General features: G+C 43.4%; 1 protein-coding gene across 2 annotated transcripts in view; it reads left to right on the top strand.

The window, feature by feature from the left end:
* The window catches only part of LOC112252248 (synaptic vesicle glycoprotein 2B), a 44,646-nt gene extending 24,039 nt beyond the window's left edge, over window positions 1-20,607 (top strand). For both annotated transcript variants that reach the window (XM_024423321.2, XM_024423320.2), the window contains exons 3-13: window positions 8,784-8,964; window positions 9,620-9,771; window positions 10,825-10,958; window positions 11,271-11,360; window positions 11,480-11,593; window positions 11,701-11,789; window positions 16,471-16,635; window positions 16,907-17,040; window positions 17,357-17,557; window positions 17,844-18,003; window positions 18,436-20,607. In XM_024423321.2, coding sequence (XP_024279089.2) covers window positions 8,784-8,964; window positions 9,620-9,771; window positions 10,825-10,958; window positions 11,271-11,360; window positions 11,480-11,593; window positions 11,701-11,789; window positions 16,471-16,635; window positions 16,907-17,040; window positions 17,357-17,557; window positions 17,844-18,003; window positions 18,436-18,619 — 1,604 coding nt within the window. In that variant the 3' untranslated portion in view covers window positions 18,620-20,607. The remainder of the gene's footprint in view (window positions 1-8,783; window positions 8,965-9,619; window positions 9,772-10,824; window positions 10,959-11,270; window positions 11,361-11,479; window positions 11,594-11,700; window positions 11,790-16,470; window positions 16,636-16,906; window positions 17,041-17,356; window positions 17,558-17,843; window positions 18,004-18,435) is intronic.
* The last annotated feature ends 781 nt before the right edge of the window (window positions 20,608-21,388 follow it).

Below are 21,388 nucleotides of genomic sequence, written 5' to 3'. Positions count from 1 at the left end.
GCCCATGTCTGAGGGAAATGTGGTTCTCTCTCCGTTCCACCCTAACATAAGCAGCTAGCTATATGCAAAAGTTGCTCTCAGAGACTACCGTAGAATATTGCAACACAAAAAGGGGCATCCAAATGTTGAAAGTTTTCTTCTCAAAGGCTAGATGAAAGTTTACATATCTATAAGAACTGAGATATATCAAACTAGACTTGAGAAAATGGGGTTGAGAATAGGACTTATTTGAAGAGTTGGACACATTGTTCACATTGTGCAGTGGTGGATTTGAAATTCAGTCAGACACCACTTTGAAACCTGTGGGTGGAAGCTGTCCAAGGAGACAAGTATCTGGGATGAGAGGGCAGTTTTTTCTCCCTCTCCACAGCCTTCCCAGCCTCAGCGGCCCAGCAACCCATCAGGCTGTACTGGTTGATAGTACTGAGTCAGCAGGTGGCTGAGGAGATGAGATCAATAGCCACTCTACTGACCTTGTGTCTAGGATACATACTGTTCGCCTGCTGCTTCGCTTCCCTTTGGCTAACTACACTCTGTCAATAACAATCACGAGCAACTTTTATTCACTGCACTGTATATTCTGTAGCCCTCAGATCTCAGACTGACTCACATAGACAAAGTAATTGCCCTTCTGGGATAATTTAAAAAGATATATTATTGAATGAAATTGAATTGAATAAATAGGGTGGAGTCATGTAACTTTTAGGAACTCAGAGGATACAGGATAAGCTGGATCATACACTGAACAATAATATAAAAGCAACATGTAAAGTGTTGGTCCCATGTTTCATGAGCTGAAAAAAAAGATCCCAGAAATGTACCATATGCACAAAAAGCTTATTTCTATCAAATTTTGTGCACAAATTTGTTTACATCCATGTTAGTGAGCATTTCTCCTTTGCCAAGATAACCCATCCAACTGTCAGGTGTGGCATATCAATAAGATGATTAAACAGCATGATCATTACACAGGTGCACCTTGTGCTGGGTACAATAAAATACCACTCTAGAATGTGCAGTTTTGTCATACTGTTGTGTGACAAAACTGCACATTTTAGAGTAGTATTTTATTGTCCCCAGTACAAGGTGCACCTGTGTAATGATCATGCTGTTTAATCATCTAATGTGTAATGATCAACACATTGCTACAGATGTCTCAAGTTTTGAGGGAGTGTGCAATTGGCATGCTGACTGCAGGAATGTCCACCAGAGCTGTTGCCAGAAAATATAATGCAAATTTCTCTACCATAAGCCTCCTCCAATGGCATTTGAGAGAATTTGGCGGTATGTCCAAATAAAATCAAATTTTATTGGTCACATACATATGGTTAATAGATGTTATTGAGAGTGTAGCGAAATGCTTATGCTTCTAGATCCGACAGTGCAGCAGTATCTAACAGGTAATATCTAGTCAAGGACCATATCACCTCCACCCTACCTGACACCCTTGACCCACGCCAATTTGCTTACCGCCCAAATAGGTCCACAGACGATGCAATCTCAACCACACTGCACACTGCCCTAACCCATCTGGACAAGAGGAATACCTATGTGAGAATGCTGTTCATCGACTACAGCTCGGCATTCAACACCATAGTACCCTCCAAGCTCGTCATCAAGCTCGAGACCCTGGGTCTCGACCCCGCCCTGTGCAACTGGGTACTGGACTTCCTGACGGGCCGCCCCCAGGTGGTGAGGGTAGGCAACAACATCTCCTCCCCGCTGATCCTCAACACTGGGGCCCCACAAGGGTGCGTTCTGAGCCCCCTCCTGTACTCCCTGTTCACCCACGACTGCGTGGCCACGCACGCCTCCAACTCAATCATCAAGTTTGCGGACAACACAACAGTGGTAGGCTTGATTACCAACAACGACGAGACGGCCTACAGGGAGGAGGTGAGGGCCCTCGGAGTGTGGTGTCAGGAAAATAACCTCACACTCAACGTTAACAAAACTAAGGAGATGATTGTGGACTTCAGGAAACAGCAGAGGGAACACCCCCCCATCCACATCGATGGGACAGTAGTGGAGAGGTTAGCAAGTTTTAAGTTCCTCGGCATACACATCACAGACAAACTGAATTGGTCCACTCACACAGACAGCATCGTGAGGAAGGCGCAGCAGCGCCTCTTCAACCTCAGGAGGCTGAAGAAATTTGGCTTGTCACCAAAAGCACTCACAAACTTCTACAGATGCACAATCGAGAGCATCCTGGCGGGCTGTATCACCGCCTGGTATGGCAACTGCACCGCCCTCAACCGTAAGGCTCTCCAGAGGGTAGTGAGGTCTGCACAACGCATCACCGGGGCAAACTACCTGCCCTCCAGGACACCTACACCACCCGATGCTACAGGAAGGCCATAAAGATCATCAAGGACATCAACCACCCGAGCCACTGCCTGTTCACCCCGCTGTCATCCAGAAGGCGAGGTCAGTACAGGTGCATCAAAGCTGGGACCGAGAGACTGAAAAACAGCTTCTATCTCAAGGCCATCAGACTGTTAAACAGCCACCACTAACATTGAGTGGCTACTGCCAACACACTGTCAATGACACTGACTCTACTCCAGCCACTTTAATCATGGGAATTGATGGGAAATGATGTAAATATATCACTAGCCACTTTAAACAATGCTACCTTATATAATGTTACTTACCCTACATTATTCATCTCATATGCATACGTAGATACTGTACTCTATATCATCGACTGCATCCTTATGTAATACATGTATCACTAGCCACTTTAACTATGCCACTTGGTTTACATACTCATCTCATATGTATATACTGTACTCAATATCATCTACTGTATCTTGCCTATGCTGCTCTGTACCATCACTCATTCATATATCCTTATGTACATATTCTTTATCCCCTTACACTGTGTATAAGACAGTAGTTTTTTTGGAATTGTTAGTTAGATTACTTGTTCGTTATTACTGCATTGTCGGAACTAGAAGCACAAGCATTTCGCTACACTCGCATTAACATCTGCTAACCATGTGTATGTGACAAATAAAATTTGATTTGATTTGATTTGATAACAATTCCACAACAAAACCTAATATTGAACAAATTCCACAACAAAACCTAATACACACAATCTAGTAAAGGAATGGGATAAGAATATATTGGTATAAAATATATAGATGAGTAGTGACAGAGCGGCTAAGATGCAATAGATATTAAAGAATAGATAGTGTAGGATACAGTATACAGTATATACAGATGAGATGAGTAATGCAAGATATGTAAATATTCTTAAAGTGGCATTATTAAAGTGACCAGTGTTCCATTTATTAAAGTGTCCAGTGATATCAAGGCTGTAGGTAGGCAGCTGCCTCTCTGTGCTAGTGGTGGCAGTTTAACAATCTGATGGCCTTGAAATAGAAGCTGTTGATCAATCTCTCTGTCCCAGTTTTGATGCACCTGGACTGACCTCGCCTTCTGGATGGAAGCAGGGTGAACAGGCAGTGGCTCGGGTGATTATTTGTCCTTGATGATCTTTTTTGCCTTCCTGTGACATCGGGTGTTGTAGGTGTCCTGGAAGGCAGGTAGTTTGCCCCCGGTGATGCGTTGTGCAGACCGTACCACCCTCTGAAGAGCCCTGCAGTTGTGTGTGGTGTAGCTGCGGTACCAGACGGTGATAAATTGTGCACGTTTAAAAGTTTAGTGAGGGTTTTCAGTGACAAGCCACATTTTGTCAGCCTCCTGAGGTTGAAGAGGTGTTGTTGCGCACTGTCCATTTCAGTTTGTCGGTGATATGTACACCAAGGAACTTAAAACTTTCCACCTCTCCACTGCTGTCCCGTCAATGTGAATAGAGGGGTGCTCCCTTTCCTGTTTCCTGAAGTCCACAATCATCTCTTGTTTTACTGACATTGAGTGAGAGGTTATTTTCCTGACACCACACTCCGAGGGCCCTCACCTCCTCGCCGGAAGTCTGTCTTGTTGTTGGGAATCAAGCCTACCACTGTAGTGTCATCTGCAAACTTGATGATTGAGTTGGAGGCGTGCATGGCCACGCAGTCATGGGTGAACAGGGAGTACAGGAGGGGGCTGAGAATGCACCCTTGTGGAGACCCAGTGTTGAGGATCAGCGAAGTGGTGATGTTGTTTCGTACCTTCACCACCTGGGGGGGCGGCCCGTCAGGAAGTCCAGGACCCAGTTGCACAGGGTGGTGTCGAGACCCAGGTTCTCAAGCTTGATGATGAGTTTGGAGGGTACTATGGTGTTGAATGCTGATCTGAAGTCAATAAACAGCAGTCTTACATAGGTATTCCTCTTGTCTAGATGGGATAGGGCAGTGTGCAGTGTAATGGCGATTGCATCGTCTGTGGACCTATTGGGGTGGTAAGCAAATTGGAGTGGTTCTAGTGTGACAGGTAGGGTGGAGGTGATATGATCCTTGACTAGTCTCTCAAAGAACTTCATGGTGACAGAAGTGAGTGCTATGGGGCGGTAGTCATTTAGCTCAGTTACCTTAGCTTTCTTGGGAACAGGAACAATGGTGGCCATCTTGAAGCATGTGGGGACAGCAGACTGGGATAGGGATTGATTGAATGTGTCCGTAAACACACCAGCCAGCTGGTCTGCGCATGCTCTGAGGACACAGCTAGGGATGCCGTCTGGGCTGGCAGCCTTGCGAGGATTAACACATTTAAATGTTTTACTCATGTCAGCAACGGAGAAGGAGAGCCCTCAATCTTTGTTTGGGGGCCGCGTCGGTGGCACCTTATTGTCCTCAAAGCACGCAAAGAAGTTGTTTAATTTGTCTGGAAGCAAGACGTCGATGTCCGCGACGGGGCTGGTTTTCTTTTTGTAATCCGTGATTGTCTGTAGAACCTGTTTGAACCGTTTAATTTCGACTTCACTTTGTCTCTAAAAGGAGGGCAGGCCTCACATCCGGCCTCACAACCGCAGACCATGTGTATGGAGTTGTGTGGGTAAGCGGTTTGCTGATGTCAACGTTATGAATAGAGTGCCCCATTGTGGCGGTGGGGTTATGATATGGGCAGGTATGAGCTTCGGACAGTGAACACAATTGCACTTTATCGATGGCAGTTTGAATGCAGATGATGAGATCCTGAGGCCCTTTGTCGTGACATTCACCCGCCGCCATCACCTCATGTTTCAGCATGATAATGCATGCTCCCATGTCGCAAGGATCTGTACACAATTCTTGGGAGCTGAAAATATCCTAGTTCTTCCATGGCCTGCATACTCACCATGTACGACAGGTGTCCCAGCAACATCGCACAGCCTTTGAAGAGGATTGAGACAACATTCCATAGGCCACAATCAACAGACTGATCAACTCTATGCGAAAGAGTTGAGTCGCGCTGCATGAGGCAAATGGTGGCAACACCAGATACTGACTGGTTTTCTGATCCACGCCCCTACCTTTTTATTAAGGTATCTGTGACCAACAGATGCGTATCTGTATTCCCAGTAATGTGAAATCCATTGAATAGGGCCTAATTTATTTATTTCAATTGACTGATTTCCTTATATGAACTGTAACTCAGTGAAATCTTTGAAACTGTTGCATGTTACGTTTATATTTTTGTTCGGTATAATTATCTTGTGTAATATCTAGATTTAAAAAGAACAAGTTAAGCAGCTTTTCTGTTTAATTGTGGCATGATTACAAATTCAGTCAGGTATCCTATTAGTTATTCACTATCTCATCTTGCCCTAAATGTTGCTCTTTACAGTAATTTAATCTACAGTTTATCCAATGCCCCTCAACATTTTTCATTCCAAATGTACAGAATACACTACAGTTTACTTCAATGGTTTAGATTTTGACTTCCTAACCATAATCAATCAGCCTCAATTGGTCTACTAAAATATGAGATGCCTCTAATTCACACGTTCACTGTGATCACTGCAAACATTCTGACTCAATGGATGTAAACTGTCCAATCAGAAGGCAGAGTGGCAGCACTGTCACTGTTCTACAGGGAGAGGAGGTTGGGGGATTGATCCTCATCTCCATATGTTTATCCGTTGACAGCAGGCCCGAGTCTTCGCTCTCAAACCAGTCATCACCCACACCCCCCATGGCATTGCCATCTGCAGTGACATCATGCCACCATGCTAGGCGCTGGCACTTGGCACAGGCTGCTGGTGGTAAAATGTGTTCTTTTTGGGAGATTCTTCCCCAGTGATAGAGTTAGGTTGATAGGCTACAGGTAAGCGGAGTAATGGTTTAGATGTACAAATAAAGTGCATAGAAAAGTGCTCTCATCTGCAATAGTCAAGCAGGCCACTGATGTACAGTACTTGAATGGGCACATTAATTATATCTACGGTTGGATATTTACATACACTTAGGTTGGAGTCATTAACTCGTTTTCAACAACTACACAAATTTCTTGTTTCTAATTTTGGCAAGTCGGTTAGGACATCTACTTTGTGCATGACACAAGTAATTTTTCCAACAATTGTTAACAGACAGATTATTTCACTTATAATTCACTGTATCACAATTAAAGTGGGTCAGAAGTTTACATACACTAAGTTGACTGTGCCTTTAAACAGCTAGGAAAATTCCAGAAAATGATGTCATGGCTTTAGAAGCTTCTGATAGGCCTAATTGACATAATTTCAGTCAATTGGAGGTGTACATGTGGGTGTATTTCAAGGCCTACCTTCAAACGCAGTGCCTCTTTCCTTGACATCATGTGAAAAGCAAAAGAAATCAGTCAAGACTTAAGAAAAAAAATTGTAGACCTCCACAAGTCTGGTTCATCCTTGGAAGCAATTTCCAAATGTCTGAACGTACCATGTTCATCTGTACAAACAATAGCACGCAAGTATAAACACCATGGGACCATGCAGCCGTCATACCGCTCGGGAAGGAGACACTTTCTGTCTCCTAGAGATGAACGTACTTTGGTGTGAAAAGTGCAAATCAATCCCAGAACAACATCAAAGGACCTTGTGAAGATGCTGGAGGAAACAGGTACAAAAGTATCTACATCCACAGTAAAACAAGTCCTATATCGACATAACCTGAAAGGCCGCTCAGCAAGGAAGAAGCCACTGCTCCAAAACCGCCATAAAAAAGCCAGACTGCGGTTTGCAACTGTACATGGGGACAAAGATTGTACTTTTTGGAGAAATGTTCTCTGGTCCTGATGAAACAAAAATGGAACTGTTTGGTCATAATGACCATCGGTATGTTTGGAGGGAAAAGGGGGCTTGCAATCCGAAGAACACCATCCCAACCGTGAAGCACGGGGGTGGCAGCATCATGTTGTGGGGGTGCTTTGCTGCAGGAGGGACTGGTGCCATGTCATGAGGTAGGAAAATAATGTGGATATATTGAAGCAACATCTCAAGGCATCAGTCAGGAAGTTAAAGATTGGTTGCAAATGGGTCTTCCAAATGGACAATGACCCCAAGCATACTTCCAAAGTTGTGGCAAAATGGCTTAAGGACGACAAAGTCAAGGTATTAGAGTGGCAATCACAAAGCCCTGACCTCAATCCCATGGAAAATTGGTGGGCAGAACTGAAAGTGTGTGCGAGCAAGGAGGCCTACAAACCTGACTCAGTTACACCAGCTCTGTCAGGAGGAATGGGCCAAAATTCACCCAACTTATTGTGGGAAGCTTGTGGAAGGCTACCCACAACGTTTGACCCAAGTTAAACAATTTAAAGGCAATGCTACCAAATACTAATTGAGTGTATGTAAACTTCTGACCCACTGGGAATGTGATGAAAGAAATAAAAGCTGAAATAAATCATTCTCTCTACTATTATACTGACATTTCACAGGATTAAATGTCAGGAATTGTGAAAAACTGAGTTTAAATGTATTTGGCTAAGGTGTATGTAAACTTCCGACTTCAACTGTACTTATCTGAGGCTTAAATGAATAGGCTTTATTACCCAAGGTTAGAAAATACTGTACTTTCTGAGGCAGAAACACACACCTTCATGATTATATCAAATGTCAGCGTTTAGCGTACTTAAACAAAAACATATATTTTTTGAATGCAAGCATTCTTTTTTTTTTGGAATGCAAGCATTCATTATATGCTAAAAAAAGGTGTTCCAGTCAAGCTTTGAGAGATGGACAAATGCACACATTAAATACTGTTATGTTTCTTTTGAGACAGGTTAAAGTCCTAAAAGTGGTACGACATTGAAATATGATACCTGTTAAGGCTTCACAAAATACCATTCAAGGCTATTCAATTTGACCAAAAATAAATGTTGTCTGTCGTTACCTTAGAAACACGATTTTACCCCTCTGACCTAGCCTTGAGAATGAGTCAGAATGCAGAGTACAAAAATATATTTACAAATGCACAACTATTCCAAAAATGTTTTTATTTGTTTTTTGGGTATTTTCAGTTAAAATATATTGTATTACACCGAGAGATTTCTCAATACTGCCCTAGGACATTACCCTCCACTGTCTGTCTGTCAGGAGGGATGTACAAGCCTGTCTCCTGGTGGACAACATCAAAAGTGGCACCAATGTCCAGATATCCAGTTTCAGCATTGCTGCCGAGGCTGTGGTAGTTGTTGAGCATTCAAAAACAACTCTGTATACTGTATGTCATCAAAGGTGTCCCTAAAATACCATTCTGTGATCCATAAAAGCACACCGCATCACCAGAATGTATGGTCACCTCAAGTGTGCTGAGTGGAATCTACCTTCCCCTTTATTCACTGAGTTCAAATCACTAGATACATGTCTGCTAGTGAACTGTACCTGTAGTGGCTACTGACTGTGTCTTGCCTTTCTCTCTCTCCTGCAGGTTTGATAGTGTTCCTGGGCATGATGGTTGGGGCGTTCATCTGGGGAGGCATGGCAGACAAACTGGGCCGCCGGAAGTGTCTGATCTGGGCACTCACCATCAACTGTGTCTTCGCCTTCCTCTCCTCCTTCGCCCAGGGATATGGCTTCTTTCTCTTCTTTAGGCTCATCTCCGGCATCGGGTAAGAAAGACCCCATCTATTGAGAGCGGGGAAACAAGAGATGAGTTTCTACTTGAAGGAATTAGGGTTGTGACTGGGATGATAAATGACAAGTGAACATGATCCTTTCTACCTGATAAAATAGACTTTGAACAACGTAACGGTTACAAAGCCACAGCCTCTGAAGAAGCTACATGGAAGAGGCAGTAGTTACTGTAGGACTCGTGCTAGATTACACTTCCTCCCATGTTCAGCACATTCAGAGCTACTCTCCTCCTCCACCTACAACAATGCAGCATTGTGCTATCTCAGAATAGCGTTCCACAGGGATGTAAGCAAGCTTTGCTTACTGACTCCAGAATCAGGTCAAAGCGTATGCAAAAACATTGTGTATACAGAAGACCTCAGCTGGAGGAGCATGGTGTATTAGACTATTGTGTATCTATGTATGGTTGGATATTAGTGGAAGCTCAAACTACTTACCTTAAACTACTGACCTTTCGGAAATGTAACTGATTACAAAAATATTGAAGTCTGTTCTTCCTCGAAAAATAGATGATTCATCTAGGGACTTCCTGGATTCATAATGGTGAAATAAAAAAGCAAATCTCTTGTGTAATCTACAATCATAATCTGTCAGTGAGTTCCTATACTAATCCTCTGTATCTCCCTTCAGTATTGGAGGTTCCGTCCCCATCGTCTACTCCTACTTCTCAGAGTTCCTTCAGATGGATAAGAGGGGGGAACACCTGAGCTGGCTGTGTATGTTCTGGATGGTGGGAGGCATCTATGCCTCCTTCACAGCCTGGGGCATCATCCCTCACTATGGTACAGTACAATACTGCATACTAAACACTCAACAGACAACCCTTACTATATCGGCCATGACCTGGGATTAATATCATCCTCCTTGCTGACATTAGCAAGTTCACCCAAGTTCAGCTACAGCAGTCCCTGCATTGGATGTTATGGAAACGTAACACGACTAAGCCACAGGAGGTTGGCGACACCTTAATTGGGGAGAATGTGCTTGTGGTAACGGCTGGAGTGGAATAAGTGGAATGGTATGCCATTCCAGTCGCTATGTTCCAGCCGTTATTATGAGCTGTCCTCACCTCAGCAGTCTCCACCGGACTAAGCATATGTGTTGGGTTAATTAACTGGCTGATAGATTTGTAATCCTAATATTAGTCTGTAAATACACCTATAGACCCAGGGAGTGATTTGGCTTGTGTTCCAGGTTCTAGAGTCTAGACACAGGTAATGGATGATAATTGTGTGGTGGCTGTATTGTATTGTGCTGTGTTCCAGGCTGGGGCTCTAGACCGAGATAATGACTGAGGTTGTATGTTGTGTGTTGTGTTCCAGGCTGGGGCTCTAGACCGAGATAATGACTGAGGTTGTATGTTGTGTGTTGTGTTCCAGGCTGGGGCTCTAGACCGAGATAATGACTGAGGTTGTATGTTGTGTGTTGTGTTCCAGGCTGGGGCTCTAGACCGAGATAATGACTGAGGTTGTATGTTGTGTGTTGTGTTCCAGGCTGGGGCTCTAGACCGAGATAATGACTGAGGTTGTATGTTGTGTGTTGTGTTCCAGGCTGGGGCTCTAGACCGAGATAATGACTGAGGTTGTATGTTGTGTGTTGTGTTCCAGGCTGGTGCTCTAGACCGAGATAATGACTGAGGTTGTATGTTGTGTGTTGTGTTCCAGGCTGGTGCTCTAGACCGAGATAATGACTGAGGTTGTATGTTGTGTGTTGTGTTCCAGGCTGGGGCTCTAGACCGAGATAATGACTGAGGTTGTATGTTGTGTGTTGTGTTCCAGGCTGGTGCTCTAGACCGAGATAATGACTGAGGTTGTATGTTGTGTGTTGTGTTCCAGGCTGGGGCTTCAGCATGGGGACAGAGTTCCAGTTCCACAGCTGGAGGGTGTTTGTGCTGGTCTGTGCCCTGCCTGCCATCACCTCCCTGGTGGGGCTTATGTTCATGCCTGAGAGCCCCAGGTTCCTCCTGGAGGTAAGACCTATTTTCTTAAGATTAAGATGAACAGTACAGGAACGTAATACTCAGGACCTTTAACATATTGTGTTGATCATACAATATTTTCATACAAAACCCCAAACCGAGTTTGAAGATGTATTTGGTTTAAAAACACACACAACTGAAATGTGTGGACTATAGGGAGGTTTTGACTTACAGTGCAACGATGTGCGCTGAGAGACAGGAAGCAAGTTCTGGGAGTGAGTGTTTTTAATAAATAAACGCAACATAATATGAAACATGACCAACGCACAGACATGAAATACAGTATGTGGCTGTCTTTGTCAGAATGCCAAACATGACGAGGCCTGGATGATCCTGAAGAATGTCCATGACACCAACTGGAGGGCAAAGGGCCAGCCTGAGAAGGTCTTCCAGGTGTGTAGAGACAACATCACAGATGACCACTAAATAACCCTTGCTTGAAGGACTGCTTTGGCATTTTCAGCTTCACAGAATATAATGAAACAAAGTGAACATCCTTTCATTCCCTTCAGGTGACACACATCAAGGCTCCTAAGACCCAGGAGGATGAGTTCATTGAGATCCAGAGTGCCACAGGGACGGCTATGCAGCGTTGGGCCGTCCGGACCCTCACTCTGTGCAAACTGGTAGGACCAAAAATGTTCTGAAATCAAACACATTACTAATGAGACCAACATTAACACCAACAGGCTATTAGTATGTGATGTGTCACTATGCTGTATTGTCATTGCAGGTGCTGAAGAACGTTGCTTCTCTCTTGGGACCTGAGCTGAGACTGAGTACACTGTTCATGGCCATCATATGGTTCACCATGGCCTTCAGGTAAATACAGTGCCTTCCACATTTTGTTACGTTACAGCCTTATTCAAAAATGTATTACATTGTTTTTATTCCTCATTAATCTACACACAATACCCCATAATGACAAAGCTAAAACAGTTTTTCTGAAAATGTTGCTAATTTATTAAAAAGAAAAAACTGAAATATCACATTTACATAAGTATTCAGACCGTTTACTCAGTAATTTGTTGAAGCACCTTTGGAAGCGCCAAATACAACAAGTGTAGACCTTACCGTGAAATGCTTACTTACAAGCCCTTAACCGACAATGCAGTTCAAGAAATGTAGATAAGAAAAGATTTACTAAATAAACTAAAGTAAAAATATTGAATCAAATCAAAAAGTAACACAAGAAAATGACATAACAATAATGAGACTATATACAGGGGGTACTGGTACCAAGTCAATGTGCGTGGGTACAGGTTAGTCAAGGTAATTTGTAAAGTGACTATGCATAGGTAATAAACAGCGAGTAGCAGCTTTCAATGTAAATAGTCCGGGTGGCCATTTGATTAATTGTTCAGCCGTCTTATGGCTTGGGGGTAGAAGCTGTTAAGGAGCCTTTTGATCCTAGACTTGGCATAGCTTGCCGTGCGGTAGTAGAGAGAACACTCTATGACTTAGGTGACTGGAGTCTTTGACAATTTTTTGGGCATTCCACTGACACCGCCTAGTATATAGGTCCTGGATGTCAGGAAGCTTGGCCCCAGTGATTTAGTGGGCCGTACGGATTACCCTCTGTACCACCTTACCGTCAGATGCCGAGCAGTTGCCATACCAGACGGTGATGCAACTGGTCAGGATGCTCTCGATGGTGCAGCTGTATAACTTCTTTTCATTCTCCTGAGGGGCAAAAGTTGTTGTCGTGCCCTCTTCACAACTGTCTTGTTGTGTTTGGACCATGATCATTAGTTGGTGATGTGGACACCAAGGAACTTGAAACTCTCGACCTGCTCCACTACAGCCCTGTCGATGTTAATGGTGGCCTGTTTACCCCTCATTTTCCTGTAGTCCACAATCAGCTCCTTTGTCTTGCTCACATTGAGGAAGAGGTTGTTGTCCTGGCACCACACTGCCAGGTCTCTGACCTCCTCCCTATAGTCTGTCTCATCATTGTCGGTGATCAGACCTACCACTGTTGTGTCGTCAGCAAACCTAAGGATGGCGTTGGAGTCATGCTTGGCCATGCAGTCGTGGCTGAACAGGGAGAACAGGACGGGACTAAGCACTCACCCTTGATGGCAGATGTGTTGTTGCCTACCCTTACAACCTCGGGGCAGCCCGTCAGGAAGTCCAGAATCCAGTTTCAGAGGGAGGTGTTTAGTCCCTGGGTCCTTAGCTCAGTGAAGAGCTTTGTGGGCACTATGCTTTGAACGCTGAGCTGTAGTCAATGAACACCATTCTCGCATAGGTGTTAGTTTTGTCCAGGTGGGAAAGTGCAGTGTGGAGTGCGATTGAGATTGCGTCATCTGTGGATCTTTTGAGGTGGTATGCGAATTCGAGTTGGTCTATGGTTTCCGGCATGGGGCTGTTGATGTGAGCCATGACCAGCCTTTCAAAGCACTTCATGGCTAAAGACGTGAGCGCTACGAGGTGGTAATCATTTAGGCAGGTTACCTTCGCTTCTTGGGCCAGGGACTATGGTGGTATGTTTGAAATATGTAGGTATTACAGACTCGGTCACCGAGAGTTTGAAAATATCAGTGAAGACACTTGTCAGTTGGTCTGTGTATGCTTTGAGTACATATCCTGGTAATCCATCTGGCCCTGCGGCTTTGTGAATGTTGACCTGTTTGAAGTTCTCACATCGGCTACGGAGAGTGTGATCACACAGTTATCCGGAACAGCTGGTGCGCTCATGCATGCTTCAGTGTAGCTTGCCTCGAAGGGAGCATAAATGGCATTTAGCTCATCTGGTAGGCTTCCGTAACTAGGCAGCTCGTGGCTGGGTTTCCCTTTGTAGTCCGTAATATTTTTCAAGCCTTGCCACATCCGACAAGCGTCAGAGTCAGTGTAGTAGGATTCAATCTTAGTCCTGTATTGATGCTTTGCCTCTTTGATGATTCATTTGACGGCATAGCAGGATTTCTTATAAGCATCCAGATTAGTGTCCCGCTCCTTGAAAGCGGCAGCTCTAGCCTTTAGCTCGGTGCGGATGTTGCTTGTAATCCATGGCTTCTGGTTGGGAAATGTACATACGGTCACTCGATGCACTTATTGATGAAGCCGGTGACCGAGGTGATATACTCCTCAATGCAATTGGATGAATCTCGGAACATATTCCAGTTTTTGTTAGAAAAACAGTCCTGTGCGAGTCACTGGTACCTTTTGTTTTAGTTTTGGCTTGTAAGCAGGAATCAGGCGAATAGAATTATGGTCTGATTTGCCAAATGGAGGGCGAAGGAGAGCTTTGTATGCATCTCCGTGTGTGGGGTAAAGATGGTCCAGAGTTGTTTCCATCTGGTTGCACATGTGATGTGCTGGTAGAAATGAGGTAAAATGGATTTAACTTTGCCTGCATTAAGTCACCGGCCACTAGGAGCACCGCTTCTGGATGAGCATTTTCTTGTCCTTATACAGCTCATTGAGTGCAGTCTTAGTTCCAGCATCAGTTTGTGGTGGTAAATAGAATACGAATAATATAGATGACAACTCTCTTGGTAGATAGTGTGGTCTACAGCTTATCATGTGGAATTCTACCTCAGGCGAGCAATACCTCAAGACTTCTATAATATTAGACATCGCTCACCAGCAGTTATTGACAAAGAGACGCGCCCCTCGTCTTACCAGATGTAGCTGCTCTGTCCTTCTGATGCACAGAGAAGCCAGCCAGCTCTATATTATCCGTGTCGTCATTTAGCCATGTCTCAGGGAAACACAAGATATTACAGTTTTTTATGTCCCGTTGGTAGGATAGTCTTAATCGTACATCGTCCAGTTTGTTTTAAATGATTGCATGTTCTTGGGGACCTTCTTAACCTACTCCTCGTCTAATTCTTACAAGGCACCCCGTCCTCCTCCCCCTTTTTTCTGTCTTTCTTCACACTTATGACTGGGATTTGGGCCTTGTCTTGACTGAGCAGTATATCCTTCGAGTCGCACTCGAGTCGCACTCGACAAAAAATCTTTGTCCAGTTCCAGGTGAGTAATTGCTATTCTGATGTCCAGAAGCTCTTTCAGTCATAAGAGACAGTAACAGCAACATTACGTACAAAATGAGTTACAAACAATGTGAAAAAACAAAACAAAATAGCACAGTTGGTTAGGAGCCTGTAAAACGGCAGCCATCCCCTCCGGCACACCTGTATTTGGGGAGTTACTTCCATTCTTCTCTGCAGATCATCTCAAGCTCTGTCAGGTTGGATGGGAAGCGTTGCTGCACAGCTATTTTCAGGTCTCTCTAGAGCTATTCGATCGGGTTCATGTCCCGGCTCTGGCTAGGCCACTCAAGGACATTCAGAGACTTGTCCCGAAGCCACTCATACGTTGTCTTGGCTGTGTGCTTAGGGTCGTTGTCCTGTTGGAAGGTAAACCTTCGCCCCAGTCTGAGGTCCTGAGCAGGTTTTCATCAAGGATCTCTCTGCCCTTTGCTCCGTTTATCTTTGCCTCGATCCTGACCAGTCTCCCAGTCCCTGCCGTTGAAAAACATCCCCACAGCATGATGCTGCCACCACCATGCTTCACCATAGGGATGGTGCCAGGTTTTCTCCAGACGTGACGGTTGTCATTCAGACCAAAGAGTTGAATCTTGGTTTTATCAGACCAGAGAATCTTGTTTGTCATGGTCTGAGAGTCTTTAGGTGCCTTTTGGCAAACTCCAAGCGGGCTGTCATGTGCCTTTTTATTGAGGACTGGCTTCCATCTCGCCACTCTATCATAAAGGCCTGATTGGTGGAGTGCTGCAGAGATGCTTGTCCTCCTGAAAGGTTCTCCCATCTCCACAGAGGAACTCTAGAGCTCTGTCAGAGTGACCATCGGGTTTTTGGTTACCTCCCTGACCAAGGCCCTTCTCCCCCGATTGCTCAGTTTGGCCGGGCGGCCAGCTCTAGGAAGAGTCTTGGGGGTTCCAAACTTCTTCTGTTTAAGAATGATGGAGGCGACTGTGTTCTTGGGGAGCTTCAATGCTGCTGAAATGTTTTGGTAGCCTTCCCCAGATATGTGACTTGATACAATAATCTCTCGGAGCTCTATGGACAATTCCTTCGACCTTTTTGCTCTGAGCAAAGAGTTTGCATACTTATGTAATAAGGAATTTCTGTTTTTTTTATTTTATAAATTTGTTAATTTCTAAAACCTGTTTTCGCTTTGTCATTATGGGGTATTGTGTGTAGATTGCTGACAATGTTATTTTTTTAAAGTCCATTTTGAATAAGGCTTTAACGTAACAAAACGTGAAAATATTCAAGGGGTCTGAATACTTTCCGAAGGCACTGAATATGTACAATATATGTGATGCTAAGCAGGAAAGATTGTAAACTGTGTGCAGCTGATTGTAAATACCTGTCGATACAGACTGTGTCCCAAATGGCATCAAATTCCTCCCATGGGCCCTGGTCAAAAGCAGTGTACTATATAGGGAATAGGGTGCCAATTAGGATGCCAAAATACTGTATTTTAATGTTGTCTACTGTGGTCCAATAACGCTGATACCATCGTATTTCAGTTACTATGGACTGGGTGTGTGGTTCCCTGACATGATCAAATACCTTCAGCAAGAGGAGTATGAGTCCAAAGTCAAGGTGTTCCACAGAGAGAGAGTAGAACGCTTCCACTTCAACTTCTCCCTGGAGAATCAGATCCACAGAGAGGGAGAATACATCAATGACAAGTATGTAATATCCATGCTCCACCTTCTGGCCCTTCTAAGTACTACACCCCAGCAACACCTAGTAATACCGTATTACAACAGTTTATCATTGTCATGTCTCTTGATAATATCAGAATCTAACATATCATTCTATGTAAGTACGGCACGTATTATTTATTTCACAATCATACATACAATATTGAGGAAGGACTGTGCTGTCTGTCTTTCTAGCATGTAATGTGCCAAGTCATCAAAAAGTCAGGAATCATGCTTTTGTGTTCCATCCCTTTAGGTTCATCAACATACAGATGAAGTCTGTTAAGTTTGAGGATTCACTGTTTGAAGATTGTTACTTTGAGGACATCGAGTCCACTGAAACAATATTTGAGAACTGTACCATCAGATCCACCGTCTTCTATAACACAGGTGGGAGCCGCTGGAGGTGTTACAGTAGGCCAACCAATGCACCACAGTGTCAACAAGTTTAACCCTTTGGAATGTTTCCAAAATGAAAAAAGGTTCAACAGAGATTGAACTTTTGCAAAAATCAAGTCCTGCTCAATATGAATGAATGATGTATAATGACAATGCAGTATGTAATGCATTTCAAAATCATCAATTACCGTTGCTATATTTGACTGAAAACAGACAGTACATATTGACCAGTGGACTGCAAAGCCATTAATGTTTCTCCAAGTACACTATTTATGTTATATCGTTGGCATTGTCACGTTTCCTCCAGATCTGTATGAGGAAAGGTTCATAGACTGTAGGCTGGAGAACACCACATTCCTCCATAATAAGAAGGGTTGTCACTTGGACATCGACGAGGAGAACGATGTGCTCATCTACCTGGTCAGCTTCCTGGGGTCCCTGGCTGTTCTACCCGGCAACATCATATCAGCTCTGTTCATGGAGAAGATAGGCAGGGTTAAAATCATAGGTGAGTTGGTCTGTATTGGACAAAGTACAATGGTAATAGGTTTCTATGATTTTAACTGTATTGGTTCTTACAATGGACAGGTAGGACAGGTGTAGATTGTGTGGCATTCTGCTCTTCAATTGGCAGATGAGAAAAGTATGAGCATTGATATATGATCAAAGAACATCGAAGTGTGATTGAATCTTACCGCACACCTCACGGCTCCATCTCCCTCTGCACATGATGTGCCAGTGCCACTGAGCTCACTGCTTCCTACTATGATCCCAATCTGCTCCTCCCTTTGCAGGCCTCTCCATGCTGATCTCAGCTGGCTGCACCTTCTTCCTGTTCCTGAGCTTCAGTCAGGCGGCCATCATAGCCTGGCAGTGTCTGTTCTGTGGGGTCAGCGTGGCAGCGTGGAACGGCATTGAGGTCATCACAGTGGAACTTTACCCAGCCTCCAAAAGGTACAGTACAGCAATCTGGAAATCAGACATGAATGTATTAGCTAGGCCCATCTAATTTATTATATTGTGCCTATTGGAAATAGATTGTTGATATGATATTGTATGATTTGCTTCATACTGTTAAAAGTATGTCAACCCATTATCATCAGTTACTGAATAAAATCGATGTAAAATGGTACATTTAAATTCAATCTTTATTTAACTAGGCAAGTCAGTTAAGACCAAATTATTATTTACAATGATGGCCTACCCCGGCTGCGCCAATTGTGCGCCGCCCTATGGGACTCCCAATCACAGCCAGATGTGATACAGCCTGGATTCGAACCAGGGACTGTAGTGACGCCTCTTGCACTGAGATGCAGTGCCTTAGACAGCTGCACCACTGTGTCCCCTGTGGTGTATTTAACCGATGTCCCTAACCTCCTCCCACAGAGCCACAGCGTTTGGGGTGTTGAATGCTCTCTGTAAGCTGGCGGCCATCCTAGGCACCTCCATTTTTGCCTCCTTTGTGGGGGTCACCAAAGTTGTCCCCATCCTCCTCTCCTGTACTGCTCTGGTGTGTGGAGGACTGGTGGCCCTCAAGCTACCTGAGACCCGGGAGAAGATCCTCCAGTGAGGAGGTCATACTGGCTAAAGGTCACAGGAGCAAGGAGCCACCTTTACAGGCAGAGTTCCTCTGGAAGACACACAGGCATTATGCAATATTGGTTGTAACCACCTGGAGCTGACAAGAGTTTGTTCCACCAACATAGAGATCCTTTAATTACATGCTAACTAACAGTGTTCTTCATTGTCTGTTCTGTCTCACTAGTTATGATGTGTTTGGAGTGAAATGCTTTAAAATCAACTCCAAAAAATCTAAATTATTATTGGGATTAAATGGTAATTTTTCTCTAATTCCTTATCTATTGGTCTAAAAAACTTAGTTTGCCCCATTAATGTACGATATTGTCGACACAAGATAAGAATGGGAAAATATGTAAACCTCTTGATGGAGACTGGTAACCAGAAACAGATCTCTGGTCAAGTGAATCTTTCTCCAATGCCATTTTGAATTCAGGTACTGTTTTGTTTTGCTAAAATGATGTTGTTTTAATCTTGGCCCTGCCTTAATGAATACTTATCAACTCAAACACTCTACCTTCTCTCCAAAATGTAAACTATAAACTATATTCCCTCCATGTATTCTCGTCTTGTGTTTCAATCAACCCACAGTATGTAGTGGGAGGACAGCAAATATCCTTCACCACATCTATACTGTATTTTTGAATCATTACCTTTAGTTGAGTGTTTGAGGTTATAGTCCATTAACAAGGGGTATATTCAGTAGGTTGCCATTTAGGGAACAGCACACAACTGCTATTTACTGCAGTGTTCTCCATCAAATTGAGGAGATAACGTATTTGGCCGTTCCATTCTAATCTTATTTTCAGAAAAGCTCTGAAAATGTAATCCTGCTGAATATGCACCTGCAATCAAACCAAAAAAATTGCATTCCAATTTTCCAATTGAATCAAACTTGCAACTTCATTCAGCAAACTGTTTGGTCCTACAGTGTGTTTGTGTGCTTGATGTAAACGTTCTCAGTTTCTCACTTGGGCTGTGGTTTATTTGTGTTGTCTATGCAACGACATCTTTAGTTTTTCTGTGGAAGTGGTACCACATAGGAATACGGGGGGAAAAAAATGAGTTTTAAAATATGTGGGGGAAATGCTCTTATTGGTGATAGGAGATTCACTGAAGCACACAGTGCTGTTACTGCTAACTGTTGACTGAGTTGCATGTGTGTGTTAGTAATGTTTCTGTGTCTTTCATGTGTTGTTCAAAGAGTAAGTCGTCTGAATGATGATTGCTGTCTGTGTGTGTCACTGTAAATAGCTGACTGGATTGTAGCCTGTACTGGCTTGAATTAACAATCACTTTAGTTAGTTGTTTCTTGTCAAGTATTGTGGAGCCAATTGCATTTCTTTCCAACACAAAACCAGACTTTTGCCAATTATTTCTGTCATACTTACAATCGAACAGTTACACAAACTGAGGCTTTGCTGTTGAAACACTATTTTGCATTTGACTATCCTTATTGCATCTACACTATATTCACACAATAACATATTTCAAAATAGAGAAAGCTACAAAACAAGAATAAAGGTGATGTTGCATTATCCTTTTTCAAAGTGTAGGTTTGGTTTCCTTTAGTCTATAGAACATCTGTACCATTATATGGAGGTATACACAATTATTTCCTATACATTGTGTAATACCTGTTATCAATTGAGCTGCAGGAAGAAATCAGCCTTAACTGAATGCAAGGATTCTGTCGAGCCGTAAGTTGTGTTTTCAATAAAACCTTGTTTCTTTCTCAAGCATCTTTTTGAGCAGCAGCATCACTGTTATAAAGGGATTGGCTTATGGATACACTTCTTGGGTGCATTCATGTTTGTGTCTGCATCTTTGTAAAACAGAAAGCCATACTTTCTTCTTTGTTTTTATATTTTTATCTCAAAATATTGTCTGTCGTGGAAAAAAATATTTTGCATACATTTTTTGTTTTGGGGTTTTGTGACTGTGAAAAGATGAAACAAATCAAATAAATCTATCAGTGTACTGTGAGCAATGGTTGGTTTGTTCTTCTTGGCATTAAGTCTGTAATAGGCCACAGAGTGGTAGACAGACCTGGTTGATTCAGGTTTCTACAGTGATATGAAAGTTGTAAAATAGGAACATGAGGAACTGCACACCAGTCATTCATTCTGAATTAGAAACATGCTCTCTTACGCTTGGTTGAGATGTTTTGAGTCAGACATAGAACCCATTCAGGGGTCCCATCATTTTACCTATTTTGAGTGTGGGGGGGGGGGGTACTTCTCAACACAGAGCATTGGAGGGGGGGGGGCTGTTTACTCTACCAGAGGTGTGAAACAACTTACTTCACCAGGCAGTTCCTCATGGACACCAGGTCCAAAAGCAGAGTAAAAATGGGAGCTGTGGATATTTATAGGTAAAGTGGGACAGAATGCTAACAATGAATAAATCGTATTTCTTCGTTTGCATATTGTATGAAGAATTGTTAACAATTATATCGGACATCTATATAGCGGCAGGTAACCTAGTGGTTAGAGCGTTGGGCCAGTAATCAAAAGGTTGGTGGATCGAGTCCCTGAGCTGACAAGGTACAAATCTGTAGTTCTACCCCTGAACAAGGCAGTTTACCCAATGTTCCTTGGCTGTCATTGTAAATAAGCAATTGTTCTTAACTGACTTGCCTAGTTAAATAAAGGTTAAGTATTATTTTATCTTGTGATCCTGTTCTGCCTGTGGCTATGGAATCTGCTGCACTGGATGTGCTATCTTGGTTCCTCTCTAGGTTTATTCCTAGGTTCCTGCC

The sequence above is a fragment of the Oncorhynchus tshawytscha genome, linkage group LG06 (genome assembly GCF_018296145.1).
Source record: "Oncorhynchus tshawytscha isolate Ot180627B linkage group LG06, Otsh_v2.0, whole genome shotgun sequence".
NCBI lineage: Eukaryota > Metazoa > Chordata > Actinopteri > Salmoniformes > Salmonidae > Oncorhynchus > Oncorhynchus tshawytscha.
This window is presented reverse-complemented; position numbering and strand designations above follow the sequence as displayed.